This window comes from Natrix helvetica, assembly GCF_964273705.1.
Source record: "Natrix helvetica genome assembly, chromosome: 1".
Lineage (NCBI taxonomy): Eukaryota > Metazoa > Chordata > Lepidosauria > Squamata > Natricidae > Natrix > Natrix helvetica.
In genome coordinates, this window is record NC_138548.1 from 279343584 (window position 1) to 279365777 (window position 22194).

The 22194-nt window shown below is 39.8% G+C and overlaps 1 protein-coding gene across 7 annotated transcripts in view; it reads left to right on the forward strand.

Moving 5' to 3' along the window:
• JADE2 (jade family PHD finger 2) overlaps positions 1–22194 on the forward strand; it is a 210094-nt gene that overhangs the window by 117433 nt on the left and 70467 nt on the right. For all 7 annotated transcript variants that reach the window (XM_081935167.1, XM_081935164.1, XM_081935168.1 and 4 more), the window contains exon 5: positions 3894–4063. In XM_081935167.1, the coding sequence (XP_081791293.1) occupies positions 3894–4063 (170 nt within the window). The remainder of the gene's footprint in view (positions 1–3893; positions 4064–22194) is intronic.

Here is a 22194-nt window from a genome sequence, read left to right on the forward strand (position 1 = left end):
TGGAGGAGGTTAAAATGCAATTAAAAGAACTGTACAAAGCTAATATAAATATAATTTTTTTAAAATCCCTAAAACAGACACAACAGATTAAAAAACCCCTAAGATAACCAGATAATAATACATTTGCCAGGAGGGACAGTTGTAATTATGCCAGGCCTGCTAATCGGAACAGGTGAGTCTTCAATTTTTGCCGGAAGGAGCGGAGGTCAGAAGTGGTTCTAATGTCAGGGGGGAGGTCATTCCAGAGGGTTGGGCCCATCACAGAGAAGGCCCTACTCCTTGGTGTCGCCCGTTGGCATTGCCTAGTGGACGGCACCAGGAGAAGTCCCTCCCTGTGTGAGCGAATTGGCCGCAGGGATGTATGTGGGAGGATGCGATCCCGCAAGTAACTAGGTCCCGTGCCATGGAGCGCTTTAAAGATGGTAATCAGCACCTTGAAACGCACCTGAAAAACCACAGGTAGCCAGTGCAGCTCGCGCAGGAGAGGTGTTACGTGGGAGTACCTCGTACTCCCCATCACAGCCCGCGCGGCTGCGTTCTGAACTAACTGCAGTCTCCGGGCGCGTCCCAAGGGCAGCCCCATGTAGAGAGCGTTGCAGTAATCCAGGCGGGACGTCACCAGCGCATGAGTGACCGTGCGTAGGGCATCCCGGTCCAGTAGGGGGCACAATTGGCGCACCAGGCGAACCTGGTGGAACGCCCCCCTCGCCACAGCTGCCACATGGTCATCCATTGACAGCCGGGCATCAAGGAGGACGCCCAAATTGCGTGCCCGTTCCACAGGGGGCAATTGTTCGCCCCCTATGGCCAGCGATGGAATCAGCTGGCTGAACCGAGGTGCCGGTAGCCACAGCCACTCGGTCTTGGAGGGGTTGAGTTTAAGTCTGTTGTCCCCCATCCAGACCCCGACGGCCTCCAAGCACCGGGACATCACTTCGACAGCCTCGTTGGGGTGGTTTGGGGTTGAAATATACAGCTGAGTATCATCAGCGTAGAGGTGATACTCAACCCCAAAACCACGGATGATCTCACCCAGCGGCTTCACATATGTGTTGAACAGGAGAGGCGAGAGGACCGACCCCTGTGGCACTCCACAAGTGAGTGGCCTCGGGGTCGACCTCTGTCCCCCTGTCAACACACATTGCCTCCGGTCGGAGAGGTAGGAGCCGAACCACCGCAAAACGGTACCTCCGACTCCTATCCCCTCCAACCGGCGCAATAGGATACCATGGTCGATGGTATCAAAAGCCGCCGAGAGGTCTAATAGGACCAGGATAGAGGAACAACCTCTATCTCTGGCCCTCCAGAGATCATCAACCAGAGATCATCAACGTAAACTTGTAAGAGTAGAATCATGGAAAAAGGAAAAATAAAAATCAAATAATCTGTTGCTTTGAAGCTATAGCACCCTTCCCCTTCCACCCCAACTAGAGGGCTATCAATACAGACTATGATAGAAGAAGTGTAGAGGAACTAGATATCTTAGTTAAAAATTAGATGCATTTCCTAAGATCCTTGCACTTAAACTAGATTTGATAGTTTTTCTCCTTCAAATAAATAAACGTTATAGGCAATAGGAAAGCTAGTTCAGATAAAAGAAAACCAAGGTAAGAGGGGTTTGAGAATTATAGAGAGTTTAAAAAAATAAGGCACAGTGTGAAGAAAGTGCCTGGGGGGGAATTATTATCTCACTTTATCACACCAAGATATAAAGATTGCTAACACTGGTGAAGGGTAAGCCCATTAAAGAACATAAACCAGAACAAATGAAGCTGTCTTTGAGTACCAGCTCCTGGGAAAAAAAGACAACAGGGGCAGAATTACAGCAGTGCCCTCATGCGTTGTTTGTTGTTGACTTCACAGAAGCATCTGTGTCTGATCACTGCTTGACAAGAATGCTGGATTAGATGGTTCCTTTGCTAATACAGTAAAGATGTTCTTAAAGAGAGCAAAGCAAAATCAAGGGTTTTTAAAATATTATTTCAAGTCTCATTTGGGCAGCCACTCAGAAATGATGTCTCAAGCCAATAAAAATGGAGTATTTTATATAACAATAATACTGTGGCATGAAGCTTCCTGTTCAAATGTAAGGAAAGTCCCTTACGTCCCAGGAGAAAAAAGTGTGATTGTATTTTGGAGTGGGGGGGGGGAGAGATGTTTAGATTTTGAGTTGTGGGGAGGGTTTTGCTTTCATGTCTGCACAATTGTTTTGTGTATCTTATCCCTCTTCTAGCCCTCAGAACAATGGCAAGGATAAGATTTGAGGGCCACAGGGAAGAAGGTAATGCAGTGATATCACCATACACTTTAAGCTTTGCAGTAATTTTTGTACAGCCAAAACCTTTAAAGATGCTGTCTAAAACCAGTTTATTTGTTGCTGAATGTCAGTGGTTAATCTAACAGTGTTCTTGAGGGTTTTAAATCCTTGGGTTTGCAAAATAATTTATATGTTATGGTAGTTTCAGAACCCGTAATCACACAAGCTAGTTTTAAGAGCCGTGGTTTAAAGAGTCATGGTGGTCCAGTGGTTAGCGTGCAGTATTGCAGGCTAATTCTGCCGACTGCCAGCAATTCAATTCTCACTGGCTCAAGGTTGACTCTGCCTTCCATCCTTTCAAGGTTAGTAAAATGAGGATTGTTGGGGGCAATATGTTGACTTTGTAAACCGCTTAGAGAGGGTTGTACAGCACTGTGAAGTGGTATATAAGTCTAAGTGCTATTTCTGTTAACCTGCCTCTATTGAGTTCTGCTGAACTAACCTTATGATTAAACAGACTTCCTTTTTTTAAAAAAAGGCAAGCTATTGGGGTATAATTACAACTGTCAGATGACAATTCATTAGTTATATTACTTTTAACAATCTAACTATTATAGGGGCACCAACAGGATTTTCTGGCTTTAGAAGCTTATAGGCTACTCCATAATTTGAGGTTATCTTTCAATTATTTCAGGTTAAATGCTGGCTGTACCTTTTGATACAATAAAAAAATTATTTGGTATGAAGTTACAGTGATGTATAATCAGATTACAGTTGAATGAAGGAGTCTTTTTTGTTATCTGTTCTTTGAATAATAGCTGCTGAGCAACAGGCAAGTTTTGTTCTGAGTGACTAAAAAAAGCCATAGGTCATCTAATTTGCACATAATACCTGTGTTTATTGTAATAAGTGAGGTCTCGTTTGAGATTATCTACCTATTGAATCACTTAAACAGAGACAATTTTTGTAATAGGGTCATCGGTGAAATAAGTGCAAAGTCAAATTACCCTTCTTGTCAATCGGACAAGAAGGGTCATTTGAAGTTTTTCTTAACATACCTGAATATTAAACTATTTAATAGGATATTATACCCTTTATTCTGCTGATGTTAGGTCTTTCAGAAGACATTTCCTGCTTGTAAAAAAAGTCACTGATAGTAATTTCAAGATAGACTCTTAATTCTATGTCGTAATTCTTGACAGTTTTCCAGAGATGCAGAGAATCAATAATGAACACCATTTTTATATTGAGTGTAATTTGGGTTTTGCAATGTGATCTGCTAAATACTTTCTTCATTATAGTATATAAAGGTTGTACTATGGGAGGAATAACTTTGAAAACACTTGTAAAAGGTCCTTTTATCATCTTCCTCAGTCTGATATTCTTGCATGTATTTTGAATCTCACCCCCAGGATTTATTATATGCCTAATTTTGACACACATCCTGAAACGGTTGCTTTACATATTTGGTAATGGAACTCAATGCTTACTTTATTTAATGGGTTTTTTTTGCTAAACATGCATATTTATAATGTGTATGTGCATTGATAATTTAAATATACATCCTACATGTTTCTAGCAGACTTATTTCATTTTTAAACCTGTCTTTTACAACAAAGTTTGTTTCCTTCCATAGGATAATACCTCTGCTAGACCATTCTTCATCAGAGACCTTTCCAAGGAACCTGTCCAGCTCTGAAAGTTCAGATGCTTCCAGAACATATTCCCAGAGAGTATGTCGCTATGATCTGGATGAAATTGATGCTTGCTGGTTGGAACTTTTCAACATGGAGCTCAAAGAAATGGGTAGGTGTTCGTAAACGAGTGTGTTTATGTTTTAATTTCTGATTTAAATTTTAGCTCTGTTTTTATCCGAGCCAAACTCTATCACTTTTTTTTTGTCTAATGTGACATAACTAAAATTATATATAGGAGAAACTTTAATGAACTAGAAGTTGGGCAGCATACAAGTTTAATTCACCATCATCATCCAAGAAATAAGATGAGGGTATATCTGAGAGGATGAAGGATGAATAGATAGAAGTCAGGGTGATGGTGGTTTACTGGGCACTCTACTTAGGCAGTTTTCTTTTTCACAAAATGGTTGACGTATTGAAACATAACCAATAACAAAGCACCAATTTATTGGCATGAAACCTTCTATAGCCTTTACCCTTTGTGACAGAATACCGAACAAACCCTGGGAATGCAGAGAAGCTACTGTGACAGTTAAAGGAAGAAGCAGGGCAGTTCCAGAAATGATTTCTTAGTTGGGGAGGGCATGAAGGACATGAGAGACACATAAGAAAGCCTCAGAATAACCTTGCGTTAGTCACATTAGGTATAAACTGAGCTGAAAAATGACTTTCACGGGCAGTCAAGGTTTTTTACATTACTGTACTAGCAATAAAGATTATTGGCTAGAAATGAAAATGATTCTTGTTCCCTGAGTTTGCCGGCCATGCAGGATTTCCTATTTATTATCCAAGCTTATTTGGGATGGGTTTCTTTCTGAAAGGGTAGACACTGAGCTTCTGCCATTCCTAGTTTTCATTTTTTAAAGAATGGGACAGGGCGAGGGACTCACACTGTTAACTAGAGTTTTCCACAGCACAAGTGTCAATTATGTTACCCATCTACAACCATCTACAGTTGCAGCCATGAAGAGAGTGCAAATCAGAGTATCTGAGAAGGGGTGAGAAAGGTGAGGGGAAAGTGCTGGATTTAAACTGGAGTGGGTGTCAGAAGGGCTGCTCTCTCACGTGGACAAAGGGCAGTTAGCCATACTAAGGGGCTCCATTCTGGTATGCAGTCAAGCTTCTTATCTAATCATGCCTTGGTAGATCACTGGGTAGCTTCTGCCAAGTTTAAATAAGAAAACCTGAGGAAGGGCATTTTGGGAAAGGTAGACAGTTCTGGAGGGCAGTACTTTTTACTAAGAAAGTGTAAAAAATAAGTCATGTGGGATAGAGAGACTGGCATAAAGAGTGGTGTCTTTGGGCATACTGACATCATTGGAAATACTGCTGTTACATTTTATTTTTCATATTTTACCATTATGTAGTAACAATCCTGCCCCTCCATCAGCCTTCCAGGTGTCCCAACAACTCTCCGTAGTGTCTGGGTAAAGATCCAGGTTCTAGTGGCCTTCCTGAAAGGTGAGAGTTTGGGGGCCCTGCCAGGTTATTGGGGGAAGAGTGTCTTCCATAAGGTAGGCCACTGAAAAAGCAGACGTCCTAGGTCTGCGAGATGACAGTATTGTGCGGAAGTGAACTGAGGCATGCTCATCCTATCCATTTTAGTGAAGCAGGTAGATACCCTCAGGAAATAAGTGGTCTCACATTTCTCACATTGTGTTATTATGTTATAAATATCATGTAGTATTCATGTCTACGTGGGATTTTTCCAGGAAACAGTATAAACAAGGCAAGAGGTTGAACTAAATTGAACAAAAGTAGATGTAGAATAGAATAGTAAAAAAGGACTGTTAAAAAAATAGAATAATATCCATTGGGTTGCAGAGAGTATTCAAGGTATCCAATAGGGTCAAGTTAAGGTAAGGAAATTCCAGCCCAGGTAGGATTTTAAGGGCTAGACAGATGTGGTTGAGTCAACAAGGTGGAAGCTATAGGAGGAAGAGAAATACTGTGACTTTAACTGTAAACTTAAACTTATATCTCTGCATTTTTTATTTTTTTATTTTGCTGTTTGAGAAGCATAACATTGAATAGAATTATGTTCTTTCTGGTTTTGGGCAAGACTACAGTAGCAAGGTCAGCACAATCCCAAAAATACAAATTTTCATATATGTTACCAAGGCAACATCACAGGTCAGATCACAGTTTTTTAAATTATTATTATTATTATTCGATAGACACTTTAGTGCCATGCAAATTGGAAATCTGATTCTGCCTTCAGAAACCCTTTTTTTGTTTCCTTTTAGTCTCTTTTTCCACTGAGAAAGAAAAGTTGTTGAGTTCACCTCTGAGCTGTTCTTGTCTGCATTTGCGCATACATCTCTGAAGTTGAACGGCGCTCTGGCTGCCAATTCTTGCAAAGCTGCCTCGGCCATTTACCAAATATATCAAACAAAATCTGCAGGGAATCATACCACATCACCGTTTCAGAGCTGTTTCTTATTTTCATTGCTCAGCCTTGAAGAAGCCCTAACATCCTTACTAAGCCAATCCCACAGTCATACTTCTTAGAAAAAGTGGCTTGAGGAAGTTGCCATTATGCACACATCACACTAGGTTGTATAAAGTATGATAAAACCTGTTTGTGTATAATATATTTTTACTTCCTGCACTTCAATTGTATGCACATTTAGAACTAAGTAAATTCTACTGAAGACAGTAAAAATTGCTTTCAAGAACATTCATATATACAGGTAGTTCTTGACTTAGAACAGCAATTTGGATTGGAATTTCTGTCACTAAGTGATGCAATTGTTGGGTGAAACATCATGTGACCACACCACTTAGTGACATCAATTCCAATAGCCCCAGTTGCAAACATTAGGCCAGGATCTCATACTTCCCTTGCTCTACCCCATTTATCTTCACTTTAACTCCTCCAATCCTCCTATCCCATCCCCATCTCTGCCCTTTTTTGTCCTTATTAATAATATGTTTGTTTAAACGCTCAGAAATCCAGAAGAAACTCTTTGTCATGTACATATGTTGACAATTAGCAACTCTGTGTAGAGGAAAAAGTCAGTATAAAGAATTGCCAGTTGAACATTTAATTTGTTTGAAAGTTTTTTTTTAATAAAAGTTTTTTTTTAATTTTCAAAACAAACACAACACATAAAATCTTCCTTCTTTACATACTGTAGAAAGTGTATCAGTTGGTTACAAAAGACTTTCGTGCATTTCTTCCACAGTCATCAAGCATAATTCATATTAACTGAAGTATTTTAACTCAGCTATTTATACATGTTACCGTCATCATACCTCCATTTTCATTTGACTATAATTGTTTAAACGTCCATCATCATAAAATATACCAAGATTTAATACATAACGACATACTGGTATTTCATTTACTATTTCTAAAATCCTCCAATGACACTAAATCCTTATGTCCTATTCTAGCTAAACATCCATAATATTTAATAACAAAGTTTTCTAATCCTTCTTTCCAAATCACTGTTTACAATTTACATCCCATTTCCTTATGTTGTACCCATACATATAAATATGTTATTATCATTATTCCTCCTTTATTTGACTACATCCTGAATCATATCATTTCCCCCCCTAATAATCAAGACTTAACTGAATCTAACTTAATTCTTTTTTTATTAACCTTTATATATAATCCAAAAGGGTTCCTAATCTTCCTTTCATAGATACCATTCAATATTCATATCGAGTTATTACTTATCATAATGCTGCACATTGTATACATTATTGTTGTGGCCCAGCAGGAGCCGTTGGAGTTGCCACCAGACTCCGACAGCGAGGGTCCCTCTGAGTCGGCTCAGGAGGATGTGGAGGACCCTGGACAGGGTTCCGACTCTGAGCAGGGCGCAGAGAGGCTGGTTGGCCACCAAGCATGGAGCGCAGAGCAGGGCGCAGAGAGGCTGGTTGGCCACCACTCTGAGCAGGGCGCAGAGAGGCTGGTTGGCCACCAGGCACCACTGAGGCATGGAGCAGTGGTGAAAGCCAAAGGAAGGGGGCTCCTGATGTCATGCCTTGGAGCAGTGGGGAGGAGTCACAGGACAGTGAGTCAGACATCAGCAGTGAGCTATTAGATGCTCGTTACCGGCGTGCTATCCGGCGAAAGGAGCAATTGAGCAATTACAGGAGGTAATGGCTCTCAGCTGCTGATAATTAGACTCCTCTCCAGACTATAAAGGGACTGCTTGACACACCCTTTACAGGAATCAACTGATCATTGGAGTTGGAGAAGCTCAGATCTGTGTCATACTTTGGCAGGCTGGATTGCTGCCAAAGGGTTTACCTGGATTGCTGCCACTCTGTTCCCTGGACCTTGGCAGGCAGGAGTGCTGCTAAGGTGGTTACTGGAACTTGGTAGCTGGATTGCTGCCAAGGGGTGTCGCTGTAGCTGGATTGCTGCCCAGAGTGCTATCTTGACCTTGGCAGGCTGTATTGCTGCCAAGGTTGAAACTGTATGTAATAAAAGCATATTGCAGAGACGTTGTTTCGGAGTGACTTGTTATACAAGAGGAGGGGGTCAGAACACATTATTATCATTATCAATTATTTATTTAACTATATCTATTGTCACTAATTTCACTAAGTTTAGCTAGTTTTAAATTATACTCATCCATCTATCAATCTGTATCTTTCCAGTAGCAAAACAGTCTCATATCTTCTGCCATTTGTGGTGTCAGTCCTCTAATCATCTCCTTAATCAACTTTGTATGGACTCCTCTTAGCAACTCTTTGCTTATAAAATCTCTCATGTGATTTCAATGCCCTTCTTCTGTTTCCTTAATCAGCTGATCTTTGATTGTCGGTAGTGTTATCAATGATATTGCTAATAAAATTTCTCTCTTTAAATCCATAAATTCTTTTCTTTTCTTTTCTTCTGTATTTTGCCATCTGGGATAAACTTCCCCTCCATTTAATTCCTCTTTCAGTATTCCACTCTTTCCCTTTTCAGAGACAAACCAATCACCATAAATATCAGCAATTTTAATTTCTTTATATTCATTTTCATCTTCGATTTTTAGGATCTTAACCGCCACTTTTTCCATTTGATAAACATCTTCAATTTCATCATATTTTCCTGTTAGATGCACTAAAACTTCCAACTTCTTCTCTATCCTCTCACGTGTATCTGATAATTTCTGTATTTCTGAGAGTATCTTTTGCAGACTTAAAACTTCTTTCTGCTGTTGAAATTGTGCCATTATCTCCAGCTAACAAACACTGCTGCTCCAGCTTAGAAGGTTTTAACAGGATTAAGCATCACAATAACATTTCACCTTTCTCTGGTTAAAAATATAATTCAAAGGAACATCTGGGTGCTTTTCTTCTTATCACTCTCTATAAACAAGCAGTGAGACCTTGGACTGCCAAGCCAGGATAATCAGTGAAAAAAGTGTTTCGTTTCCAATACACAAACCTCCAGCCTCCGAATAGCAGTGTGACAATGTTACAATTTCTTTTTGTATCTTTTTTGTATTTCAAGTTTTAAAAAAAGTCCGATTCTTAAATGAGTTAGAAAAACACCCACACTAATGAAAGAGGAGAATTTTAGTTCCGCCGCTTATTTCTTCTGTTCTCCAATTTAAATTAATTTTAAGTTTTTTTATAGGCAATCAGTTTTAAAACAGTAAAAATTCCTCACCAGCTGGAAACACTTTCTCTTTCCATATCCTTCCGTTTTGGAGTCGCCCCGACTTCATCAGCCAAATGGCTGTTTTTTTTTGTCACCGGCTTGAAGAACTTCTCTTGGATCGATCAGGGACTTTGCGATGTCCCTGAGATCAGCAAAACGTATTCTTCCTGTTCACCATCTCTGCGGGACGGTTTAGGTCCATTTGGATCACCCAGTGGCAAAAGTGTCGACTGCGATCTCAGAGCATTGAGATCGCACGTCATGTTGTCGCGACTTCGGCTCCTCCTCCCAATTTGTTTGAAGGTTTTGTTGGTAGGTGCTGCATGCAAAAATGTTTCCCAAGTAATCTGGATCAAGTATTGAATTTTACTTGCATATAGTCAGTGTGAGCTTTTCTCCAAAGTTGGTGGAGATAGCATCCAGGAATGGGTTAACTCTGTCCAGCATCCAAACTTGTAGACTGAGTCTACAAATTCTTATATCACACCTCCTGTGCTAGCGCCTCCCAGCTTAGACTCAGTCTATCCTAGGACTGGACATGCATTTGCTCTCTCCTCCAACTTTATTAGCTAGATAGGTTATTTCTTCAATTCTCCCTTTCAATTTGCCACTGCCCCTATCTTAACATCTTGAGGGGCAGGTGAATTTCTGACAGTGATCAGGACTTCTCCCCGCGGCGCGAGACACAGCAGCCTCTCCTTACTGTGAAAAAAAGCAGTGCTCCGGAGCGCTTTCTCTAGGGGTCCTTTTCGGGCGCTTTGCCAGCAGCACCAACATTCAGAAGCAAGCCCAAGGGTGGAAACCCTATGGCCTCTGCCTCTAATCGCCCCATCACCACTGGAGGTAACAAGATCCCTGGGGTGGTGGTTGTCCCCAACTCTAGCCAGGGGATCAAGAACCGGAACGCCTAACGCTTATGACAGATGCCAGCCTGATAGGATGGGGGGCGCACCTGCAATCACAGGTGGCACAGGGCCAGTGGTCACCATCAGATCTCACACACAGCATAAACTGGCTGGAACTGCAAGCAGTACATCTCACCCTATTGCACTTTCGGAATGCATGACCAAATCCCACATTCTAGTCCTCACGGTTAATACCATGGCAAAGACATACATCAACTGCCTGGAGGGACGTGGTCCAGATCTCTGATGCAGAAGGCCAGGCTCCTTGGCCTTTGGACGTAGGCTCATCTTCTTTTACTCCGAGCAGAGCACATCTCCGGTGTCAGCAATATACAGGCAGACTGGCTGAGTCGCTCCCAGATGGACCACGTGGAGTGGAGCATTCCCCAACACCTATTCCAGGAGCTGACCATCAGGTACATCCTGCCAGTACTAGACCTCTTTGCCACGCATCTCAATAGTCAACTACCAAGATATTTCACACGGTACACAGCACCGGGATCGGAGAGAGTGGGTGCCCTCTGGTGCCATTGGCCCCCCGGTCTCCTTTACGCCTCCCCACCCTTGCCTCTACTGCAGAGTCATTCGAAAAATGCTAGAGGAAGAGGCAGAGCTCCTGCTCCTGGCACCTTACTGGCCTCGCCGACCTTGGTTCGTGGACCTGGTCACCCAAGATCCATCCAACATCCAGATCCATAGTGGCTGCAACTAACAGCTTGGAGATTGAGCAGGCGGCCCTAAAGGTGGCTAAACTTTCTGATCAGGTTATCTGAACCATCCAAGAGTTTAGACGCGCCTCTACTAACCACATATATGATGCCACATGGAGGGCTTTCACTACTTGGTGTACGAGTCATGACATCAGGCCTTCAACAGCTTCCATTCCGAATCTTCTAGAATTCCTCCAACAGGTACTTGACAGCGGCCTTTCCCCAAACACCCTCTGCCGGCAAGTGGCAGCTCTGTCATTGGTCCTTTGAATTCTACATCCTTTGAATCCTTATCTCATCATCCACATGTTCGCCATTTTGTTTGGGGCACTTCCAACATCAAACCGCCCATCGCCGACAGGTACCCAACTTAGGACCTGGATAAGGTCCTAGACTCTGTCACTGAGGTATGTTGGAACCGTTGCGAACTGTCTCATCTCATCTTACACTGAAGGTGATCTTTTTGATAGCCATCACATCGGCAAAGCGAATTTCAGAAATTGTCAGTGCGACACAACCTCTGCGTATTCCACACAGACAGAGTTGTCCTTCACCTTGACCCGACCTTCATTCTGAAGGTTAATTCCACTTTTCACAGAACACAAAAACTAGTCCTGCCCAATTTTTGTGCCAACCCAACTCACAGGTTGGAATGCAAGTGGCATACTCTCAACGTTCGACAAGCTCTCCGCATTTACATCAGGAGGACGGCTCCCTTTTGTCGCACTGAAGCATTATTTGTATCTTTCCAACCAGCCTCACTCAGTTCCAAAGCATCTCCATCATCTATTGATTGTTGGATCAGGGCATGCATTACCAAAGCTTACACCACTCACTCGTTGGTTCCTCCTCAATGTATTATGAGCCGCTCAACTAGGAGTGCGACCATCACAGCTGCCTGGACCACACAGGCCTCTGTAGAGGAGATCTGTAGGGAGGCCATATGGACATCTCCATTTATCTGCCATTATAGACTTGATAAGAATGCTTCAGCGGAAGATGCCTTTGGCAGGAGGGTATTACAGCAGGTCCATTCAGTATTGGGAAGCTCCGCCTGGACATTGACCCTCCCATAAGGACAGGACAGGCTTTGGTATATCCCATTCCTGGATGCTATCTCCACCAACTTTGGAGAATGGGTATTGGTTCTTACCTGAGACACCCGTTCTCAGGGTGGTGGAGATAGCATACAGCCTCACCCTTTCCTTTGGTCCAGACCGAAATTAGATAGTGTACTGGAGGAGAGATTGTTTAGTTTGTTCACTTGCACGTCAGTCTACAGGCCACCTTCTTCAAAAGCTGGGAGGAGCTAGCACAGGAGGTGTGACATCACAGTTTGTAGACTCAATCCAATTGGATGCTGGACGGAGTTAACCCATTTCTGGATGCTCTCTCCACTGCCCTGAGAACGGGCGTCTCAGGTAAGAACCAACGCCCATTTTGCTATAATCAAAGGTGGGCTATAAATCTTCATTTATATTTGACATTTGGATTTCTTCTAATCTTCATGTAATCCAATTTGTGTGTCATTATAAATAGTATGTTTGGAATGGCTTGAAAAGAAACCTTTCGTTGTTTGACAGCGCTGTCTGTTATATATCATATATCGGAATCTACCTATAGTCTGAAAGAGTCACCAATATATTTGGTGCAGACGGAAGGCAAGTATTGACAATGGGTACGTTGTAATATGAGGGGAACCTGCATATAAACTATTTTAAGTTACTGTTAAGTTTAAATGTTAACAAAGCGATTGTTTCACCTAGTTGTCTCAGAGAAATAAAGGAGAAAGACAAAAGAATTTCTGAACAAGAAAAGGGGTAGATGGTGACAGAAAAATACATCATTTGCAGATTTCCCAGGTTTAATGGGATCTCACTTTAAGTGTGAAGAAGGAAAGGAATGCACACATCAAAAAGGATATATTATACTGATATAGCCCTTTCCCTACTTATTCCATAATGAAGCCTGCTTTTTTGTTTAAAAGCCTGCTAGTCAAAATTTGGGAAAGTACTGGTTTGGGAAAGACTTACTACAGATCTAATATAAGCTATATTAATCGATTAAGTCCTTCTAAGTTCTGGTCCATTTTAAGACTCAAGCTGAGTTTTATTCAATATTTTGCAAGCTCCAGTAGCCAAGACCAAATAAATCACATTATGACTTCATATGTTATGTGAACTAGATCAAAAAGTCTTAGGCTGCAGTCCAAATTCACTGGGACTTACTGACTTACTTTTTTGTAGGAAAAGGATTCTGTAGGATTGCTTTGCTAAGTAGTTATTGGTGATGCCATTAGTCACCAGAGAATAAATCTGTTTAAAATAGTTCCAGAGGGATGCTCACAAGAAGCCATTGAACATAGATTAATTAATGGTGTCAGTGTGCTGTTGCTTCTTTCCTGTGTAATCTAGTTTTGTAGCAAGAAAGTAATAAACATCCAACAAGAAAACTCAAGGGAGGCCAGAGCTTGAAAATACAAATAGTGGTTTGCCCTAGAATCCAGAGTCTCCAAAGGAGGCTCTTTAAAACGGACAACTGACTCAAGAAACTTGAGCTAAATACACATAAAATAAACCACAGTAGTGCTGATGAAGGGAAAACCATTAAGTCCTGTGAGGTTTGTTTGATGGTAATAAAATAACTGGGCCAGAGATTCAGCAAAAGATTTATAGTGGGTATGTTGGCAATTCTAATACAGGGATTTAACAAGCAGGCTGTCCTGATCTTTTTTTCCTTAAAAATCCACTTTTACTTAATAAGAGATTGTATTATACAATACCATGATGCTATATATTAAGGTGGTATCCTTTCATAGTTGATAAATTATGATCCTGTAATTAGAAGGATAAGGGACGCGGTGGTCAGTAGCTAAGGCGTTGAGCTTGTCGATCAGAAAGGTCGGCAGTTCGGCAGTTCAAATCCCTAGCGCTGCATAACGGAGTGAGCTCCTGTTATTTGTCCCAGCTTCTGCCAACCTAGCAGTTCGAAAGCATGTAAAAAGGCAAGTAGAAAAAATAGGAACCACCTTTGGTGGGAAGATAAGAGCATTCCATGTGCCTTCGGCGTTTAGTCATGCCGGCAACATGACCTCGGAGAAATCTTTGGACAGCACTGGCTCTTCGGCTTTGATGAGCACCACCCCTAGAGTCAGGAACAACTAGCACATATGCGCAAGGGGAACCTTTACCTAATTAGAAGGATACAGGGAAATGGAGACATTACAAATTACACACAGGAGTTAGCCATTAAGTGATGTAAAAAGGTTCTGTAACTATTGGACATTATCTTGAAAGTTCATTGTACGCATCAAAAGTTCAAGTACACATCAAAAGTTCAAGTACACATCAACTTGGCTAAATTTTGGGGTCAGTCTTGGAACAGAATCAAAGGCCTTCACAACTTCTATAGTACTATTCAGTTGCCTGGTCCAAGCCTTGGAAAACTTGTTATGACATCAGAACAACTAATAACTCAGTAATAACTTGAGGGTAAAGATAGCTAAGTATCTTTAGATACTGGAGGGCATGGATTACCTTGTATCTACAGAACCATTTTCTTAATTTATTATTGCATATGTATGGAATGTAAGTTCTGTACCAACCACTTTTAAAACCATGGTTATGTAATTCTGATTTTGATGTGATAAAAATTTGTTTCTGTAATCTGTATAATTTATACATATTGTACAACTCTACATAATTTATATTGCAGCATAACTTGCATTTACAATGTGGCTATGGAAAGTAATTAGTTATTTTCCTACTCTTCCATATCTAGGATATTTTTAAAAATAATCAGTCTGATCAGATTTCACCTCATACGTAATTCCAGTCATATTCAAAGCCATAATGATCAATAACAACCTCTCCTTAAAAATGAAAAGAATGATTTTCAAGGAGCTGAATTCTCCACCTAAACCCTGTTGTACAGTTCCTTTGCTGCATTGCAATAGAATCACCACTTGCACCACTGTAAAGAGTCCTATTATATTGGCTGATCTTCTTTTAAAATTTATTTGTGGTTGAAATGTCCCCAAACTTAGCCGGTTTATTTAGTGTGCTATATCGATAACTGTCACTGGTTCTTTTATACAATATGTTTCAGATTTTTGAGATGCGAGTTCCCTTCTCAAAGTACTATATATTTTGGTACTCATAGTAGAGCCTTCCACACACTCAGAAAGATACAGAAATGCTACCTGCCTGTATTTGATGCTTTACATTGGAATCTGGGCCAAAAGAAAAGGCTGTTATATTGCTGAAGGTAAAATAAGAGACATTTTGGGATAGGCTAGGCCAGGCCATTTTTACATTTAGGTATTACTTTTCTAGGAGAAATTAGTATATCTCTAGTTAGTTCCTTGGATGAGTACATCTGTGTCTTTTGGTAGGAATGGGATAATGCGTTGGTTTAAATAATGATGCTTATTTTCACAATTCATTAGCTAGCTTTAATTATGGGATATTTATTACTTAGAGAAAAAATTAAACCTTGATTAGATAGTGTTTTTTTTTTCATGAGCAGGTGAATTCCTGATCAGTCTGTTGTTGGTATCAAATGATTAGAGACATTTTGATTAGCATATTTATCTTAGGTTTTCCTTTATTCAGATGGGAGGAGTGACAGGAAGACATTCCACATGTAGATTAATTGTCTGAAATGTAGTTTAGGATATCACACACACAGTGAAACCTATGTGTACATGCCCCTTCTAATTAATTTTAGCGCACTTTTGGTCCTTAGTTGTATCTGAACATCAAGCATTGGTAGTCCATTAGTGATTGTATTTTATGATTTGCATATATTAACATTGCTAGGCAAGGTAGTTATTAAGTGAGTTTTGTCCCATTTATAGCCATTTTTGCCACAATTAAGAGACTCACCACAGTTGCTAAGTGAATTATGCGGTTGTTAAGCAAATCTGGTTACACACACACACAACACACTTGTCTTTGTTAGAAGGTTGCAAAAGGTGATCCCTGCAACACTACAACTGTCATAAATATGAACCAGAGGTCAAGCATCTAAATTTTGATCACATGACCATGGGAATGCTGCAACAATCATAAGTGTGAAAAACAGTCATGCATCGCTTTTGTCAGTGCCATTGTAACTTTAAACGGCCATTAAACCATGGTGATACAACTGTACAGTATACAATTTGCTTTGAAGTCATAACTGCTCAGGTGACTGAATAATGAACCAGCTGAAGTCTGGTTGGTCTTCTAGGACAGCCCACCTAGAACAAATTGCAGCAATCCAGGCAAAAACTGACAAAGTCACATATGATTATGTACTACACCACCTGATCCAGAAATGGTCCCCAATGGGCACTTAAGGCCCTTTTGGTCTTGGACCTGAGTAGTTGAAAGTTCAGAAGAACCGTAAGTTTCCAATAGCTCAGTACAGGGAATATGATTCTGTTCAGAGCTAAAGGCAGAATATATCTGGATTGCAGCCATTCCATCTTGCTAAGGATTCATCTGAACCTTTATTTTCCTGCCCAGAACCTAATAGTCCTCACTTACTAGGAAAGGACCTAGATGTACCTATCCCTGCTGCTTTTGAATGAATCCCTGGCTATTTCTAGAAAGCATGAAATGGAAGAAAGAATGGCATTCATTCACAGCCAGCCAGCTGAGATGACAAATAAGTGTAAACACAGAATCCACATCTTCCCAAAAGAGAGATCCTCTCTATCATATACACAGAGAGATAACCAGATCCCCTGTTTGGTAGATGGAAAAGTTTGGGCATACATCACAGGACTGAGGTTGAGAAAAGGGGATTAACATTGTTGCTCCAAAACTAAGTTAGAATTTTGAGGGGGGGAAAAGGAAAGTTCAGTAAATAGACTTTTGGAGGAACATACACGATAGCTACAAGTTGTAAAGGAAGAAGGAAGAAGTCTAGGAAAGAATCTGCATTAGAACATTGATATTTATTTCCCTGTGCTATGCAAGTCTGCTTTCTTTTATTTCTCTGTACTAGTTCAGTATTTTGTGTACTTCAGCCTTTTGTGAATATCTCCGATTGGGAATGAGGAAATAATTTCCCTTTTGAAGTTTTGTGATTTGGAACAATGATTTGAAATTCCACTCCAATCTCTTTATAATATGTTCTTTTTTATTTATATTTTTATTTATAGTGTATCATGTTTTTGGTCTGTTTGGAGCACCGTAAACTTTGGGGGCGTTTTTTTTTTTTTTTGTAATTTCCTTTTAAAGCGAATTGTTTTTTCATGATTTTTTTTTTTATTAAAAGAGTTTTGTACAAACAAATTTTCCCCCTTTTCACCCCCCCTCCACACAATATAAATCTCATACAAATGCTATACCCCCCCAACCCCCCCGCAAAAATTCACATTCAAATATTATACCAAACACTTTACCCCCTCCCCTCCCCCCATCTTAAAATAGATTACTCATAACCCCTCTCCTCCCAACAAACACTATATAAATTTCTCTTAAATTAATAAATAACACATTGATCATTTTCTAAGCTAATTTAACATCTATAACTCTTAATATAAATTTCTCCTAGCCTAACAATGTTTCATTAGTCCCATCTTCTAATTTATTCATACAAATATATTGCCCCACCCTCCACCCTAACCCTCCCCCACCTCCCACACAAACCCACCCCCCTGACTTCCGCTATATACCACTCTAACAATTCCAAACATCCCATATACTATTTACTCTGATCATCTATCGGTCTAAACATTCTTACCTAAAGGCTAGATAATAACTCCTAGTCTGGTATTTATTCTGTATATAATCAATCCATTTTGCCCATTCCTGTGTGTAATCCTCCTGTTTCTGAGCTTTTAAGAAAGCTGAAATTTTTGCCATTTCAGCGAACCCCGCCACCTTCTGAATCCATTGATCAATTGTCGGCAAAAAATCTTTTTTCCAATGTTGCTCAATCAACAACCTAGCTGCTGTAACCATATACAAGGCCAATTTTGTTTCCCCTTTGGTAAAATCCTTAACTATACCCAATAAAAACATTTGTGGAGTGAATTGTATTCTTTTCTTAAATACATTCTGCATAACCCACCATATTTTTATCCAAAAAGCTTTAACCTTGTTACAAGTCCACCATACATGAAAAAAGGTAGCATCTAGACACCCGCATCTCCAACATTTTGGTTGAACATTTGGGTACATGCATGATAATTTTTTAGGATCTAAATACCATCTGTAAAACATTTTATAGAAATTCTCCCTTAAATTCTGTGACTGTGTAAATTTAACATTCTGAACCCATATTTTTTCCCACGTTTCCAACATAACCACTTCACCAAAATTCTGAGCCCATTTAATCATACAATCCTTAACCAATTCACTTTCTGAGTCTCTTTCTAACAGTACATTATATATTCTTTTAACTTGTTTTGGACCAGTCTCTTTTATCTGCTTAATCAGTTCCACTTCTTTATCCATAAAGCCGACCCTGCGATCTTCTTCCCATCTCTTCTGAAGCTGTATGTAATGTAACCAATTTAAAGTAATTCCTTCTTCCAACAGCTGTTCCAAAGTTTTTAACTTCCATTCGCCCCCATCAGCAATAAGCACATCTTTATATAAACAACCCCCGAGTGACTTAATATTCATAATCCCCATGGTGTCTGCAAGATCCAACCAAAGCGGTATTTTATAATCCCAATTGGGCCAGTGCTTCTTCCATATTCTCATCAAGGCACTACGGAGAACATGGTTGTTGAACACTTTATCCACCCTGTCTTCATAAAAAAGATATGCATGCCATCCCAGAACAAGATCATGGCCTTCTATATTGAGCAATTCCATTTTTGTTTTCCCGAACCAATCTGCTACATGCGTTAATACCGCAGCTTCATAATACAATCGAAGGTTTGGGAGTCTGAGGCCGCCTCTTTCACGTGTATCTTGCATAATCTTCATCTTTACTCTCGGTTTTTTCTCCTTCCAAACAAATTTATTTAATGTTGTTTGCCAATTTAACAAGGTTTTATCTGACTTAAGCACCGGAATCATCTGGAATAGAAAGATAAATCTAGGTAGAATGTTCATTTTAATTGCTGAGATCCTTCCAAGCAAAGACAATTGTAACTTTTTCCACGCTTCGAGATCTTTCTGTATCTTTTGCCACAACACTTCATAGTTATTTGAGAAAAGTTTTGTGTTTGATTCTGAAATTTGTATTCCTAAATATTTAACTTTAGAAACTATTTCAAAACCTGCTAAACTTACAAGTCTCTTTCTTTGAGTCTCTGTCATGTTTTTAACCATCATTTTCGTTTTGTTTTGATTTAGTCTAAACCCAGACACCATGCCAAATTCTATTATGATATTTTTCATCTGGATTATTGATTTCAAAGGATGTGAAAGGGTAACAACCAGATCATCGGTGAATGCTCTAGTTCTGTATTCCTTTTGCCTGATAGCTATGCCATCTAAGGATTTTGAGTCCCGAATTGCGTTCAACAAGACTTCCAAAGTTAAAATAAATAACAATGGGGATAATGGGCAACCTTGTCTTGTGCCTTTTTGTATCTCGAAAGTTGTTGACAAATTTCCATTAATAATAAGTTGTGCATTTTGTTGCTGATAAATTGCTCCAATCGCCTGCCGCAATCGTGGTCCCATATCCATCTTTTCCAAAGTCTTGGTTAGAAAGTTCCAATTCACTCGATCGAAGGCCTTCTCTGCATCCAAGAAAACCAGCGCTGCCGAGATCTGCTTATTCTTATCAAGATAGTCAATTAAATCTATGAGTTGCCTTACATTCTCCTTCATATGTCTGCCTTCAATAAATCCTGCTTGATCATGATGAATAATCTCTTGAATAACCGGCATCAATCTGTTGGCTAGTACCTTAGCAAATATTTTATAATCTGTGTTCAGAAGAGATATCGGCCTGTAATCCTCTGGTTTCTTAGGGCCCTCTTTATCTTTAGGTATCAATGAGATAAAAGCCGCTTTCCATGAGGGAGGTATTTTACCTCCTTGTTGTATATTACAAAATAGTTGTGTAAGATATTCAATCATTTCCAGTTGTAAAGTTTTATAATACATTGCAGTCAAACCATCAGTCCCTGGAGCCTTAGCTAATTTAAGTTGATTTATAACTAAAGTGATCTCATCAGCGGTTATAAGACTTTCCAAATTTGCCTTTTGAAGCACAGAAATTTTTGCAACCCTTTTTCCTTCCAAAAAATCATCTATTAACTTGTTCTGTATATTATCCTGTACATATAGCTTAGTATAATAGTCCACAAATGATTTTTTAATCAACTCTTGTTGATATACCATCTTCCCTCGAAACTCAATTTTATCAATAATTCTGTCATTCATATTCCTTCTCAAAGTATATGCTAACCATCTACCAGGTTTATTAGCGTTGGCAAAGGTGTTATGTTTAGCAAATTGCAAATTGGTTGCTGTTTGTTCTGCTATAAGCATCTGAAATTGATCTTTCAACAGCTTTAGCGCCATCTGGAGCGCCTGGTCATTCGGGTTTATTATAAGCAGCTGTTCTTTGCGTTTTATTTCATCTTCCAATTCCATTCTCCTTTTCTGTCTAATTTGTTTGTGTTTAAAGTTCATATGTATCAGGACCCCACGCATATAAGCTTTACTTGCATCCCAAACTATTTCAATGGGAGTATCCTTATTCATATTAAAACTGAAAAATTCCTTCATGTGTTTTTTAAGTTCATCAACATTTTTTTCATATCTAAATAAATTTTCATTTACTCTCCAAGACCTTCTTGGCCTCATCCCTAATTCAATTTGTAACCACACCGGACTATGATCGCTAAGTGTCCTGGCGAAAATCTTTGATTTCTTGGCTTTAGGAAGTAGATCCGGTGTTAACAAAAAGAAATCAATCCTTGAAAAGGATTTATGTCTATCTGAATAGAAAGAAAAATCCATCTCATTTAGATGTTGCGTCCTCCAAACATCTTTTAATTTCAAATCGTCTTGTAAATCAAAAAAAGCCTTTGGTAATTTGGTAGTGAATTTCGTCTTTGTACTCTTGTCTATCTTTGGAGAAATCACTCCATTCCAATCTCCCATTATTAGAATACTTTTAAAGTTCCAGTCTAAAATTTTTAAATGGAGCATCTTATAAAAACTTTCTTGGCATTGGTTAGGAGCATATATTCCTAGCACCAAAATGGAACCGAAGTCTGTATCAAATTGAATTGCTATATATCTACCAGCGTCATCTGCCTCTATAACTTTAGTTGAAAATCTTTTATTTATATATATCACCACACCATTTTTCTTTACCAAATCAGAGGCAGCATAAAATGTTCCCAGTTTTGAATTCACTAAGTACTTCTGGTCTTGCAACCTAATATGAGTCTCTTGAAGGCAAACAACATCATTATTAAATTGCTTCAAATAATAAAATATTTTTTTCCTTTTTTGTGGGGAGTTCATTCCATTCACGTTCCAAGATAATAGCTTAAGCATCTTTAGATCTGGTCTGGAGCGCTGAAAGCATTTGCTGAAGATCTCTCTCCACAAGACCAATCTTCGGCCCTGCTCCTCCCATGGCTCCGGTTTGCTTCTTAGCTTCTTTCTTAGCACATTGTGTTTGAGGGTCGACGCGCTTGTGAGATTCTAACATTTGTCTAGTCGTGGATCTGGTAATACGTTGTTCGACAGGTTTAAATATCGGCATTTCAGTGAGAGACTTAGAAGGTCCTTCTTCCAAGAAGGAACACAACAGAGATCCAGAGGGGTCGACTCCACCTACAGCACCCTGCCCCTCCTTCTCTTTTTGTGTCTGCATTCTTTGCTCTTCTGTCTCTTTCTCAAACATCCTCTGCTCTAAGACATCCAAATCTACTGGTGTTGGTGTAGATGTACGTGGGGGGGTTGCATTTTTCTTGAGTATTCCATGATAAAAGTCTCTGGCTTTATCTATTGTATTCAGACGGTACCTCAACCCTTCGTATCTAAATATAACACCAATTGGAACATCCCATCTATATTGTATCTCTCTC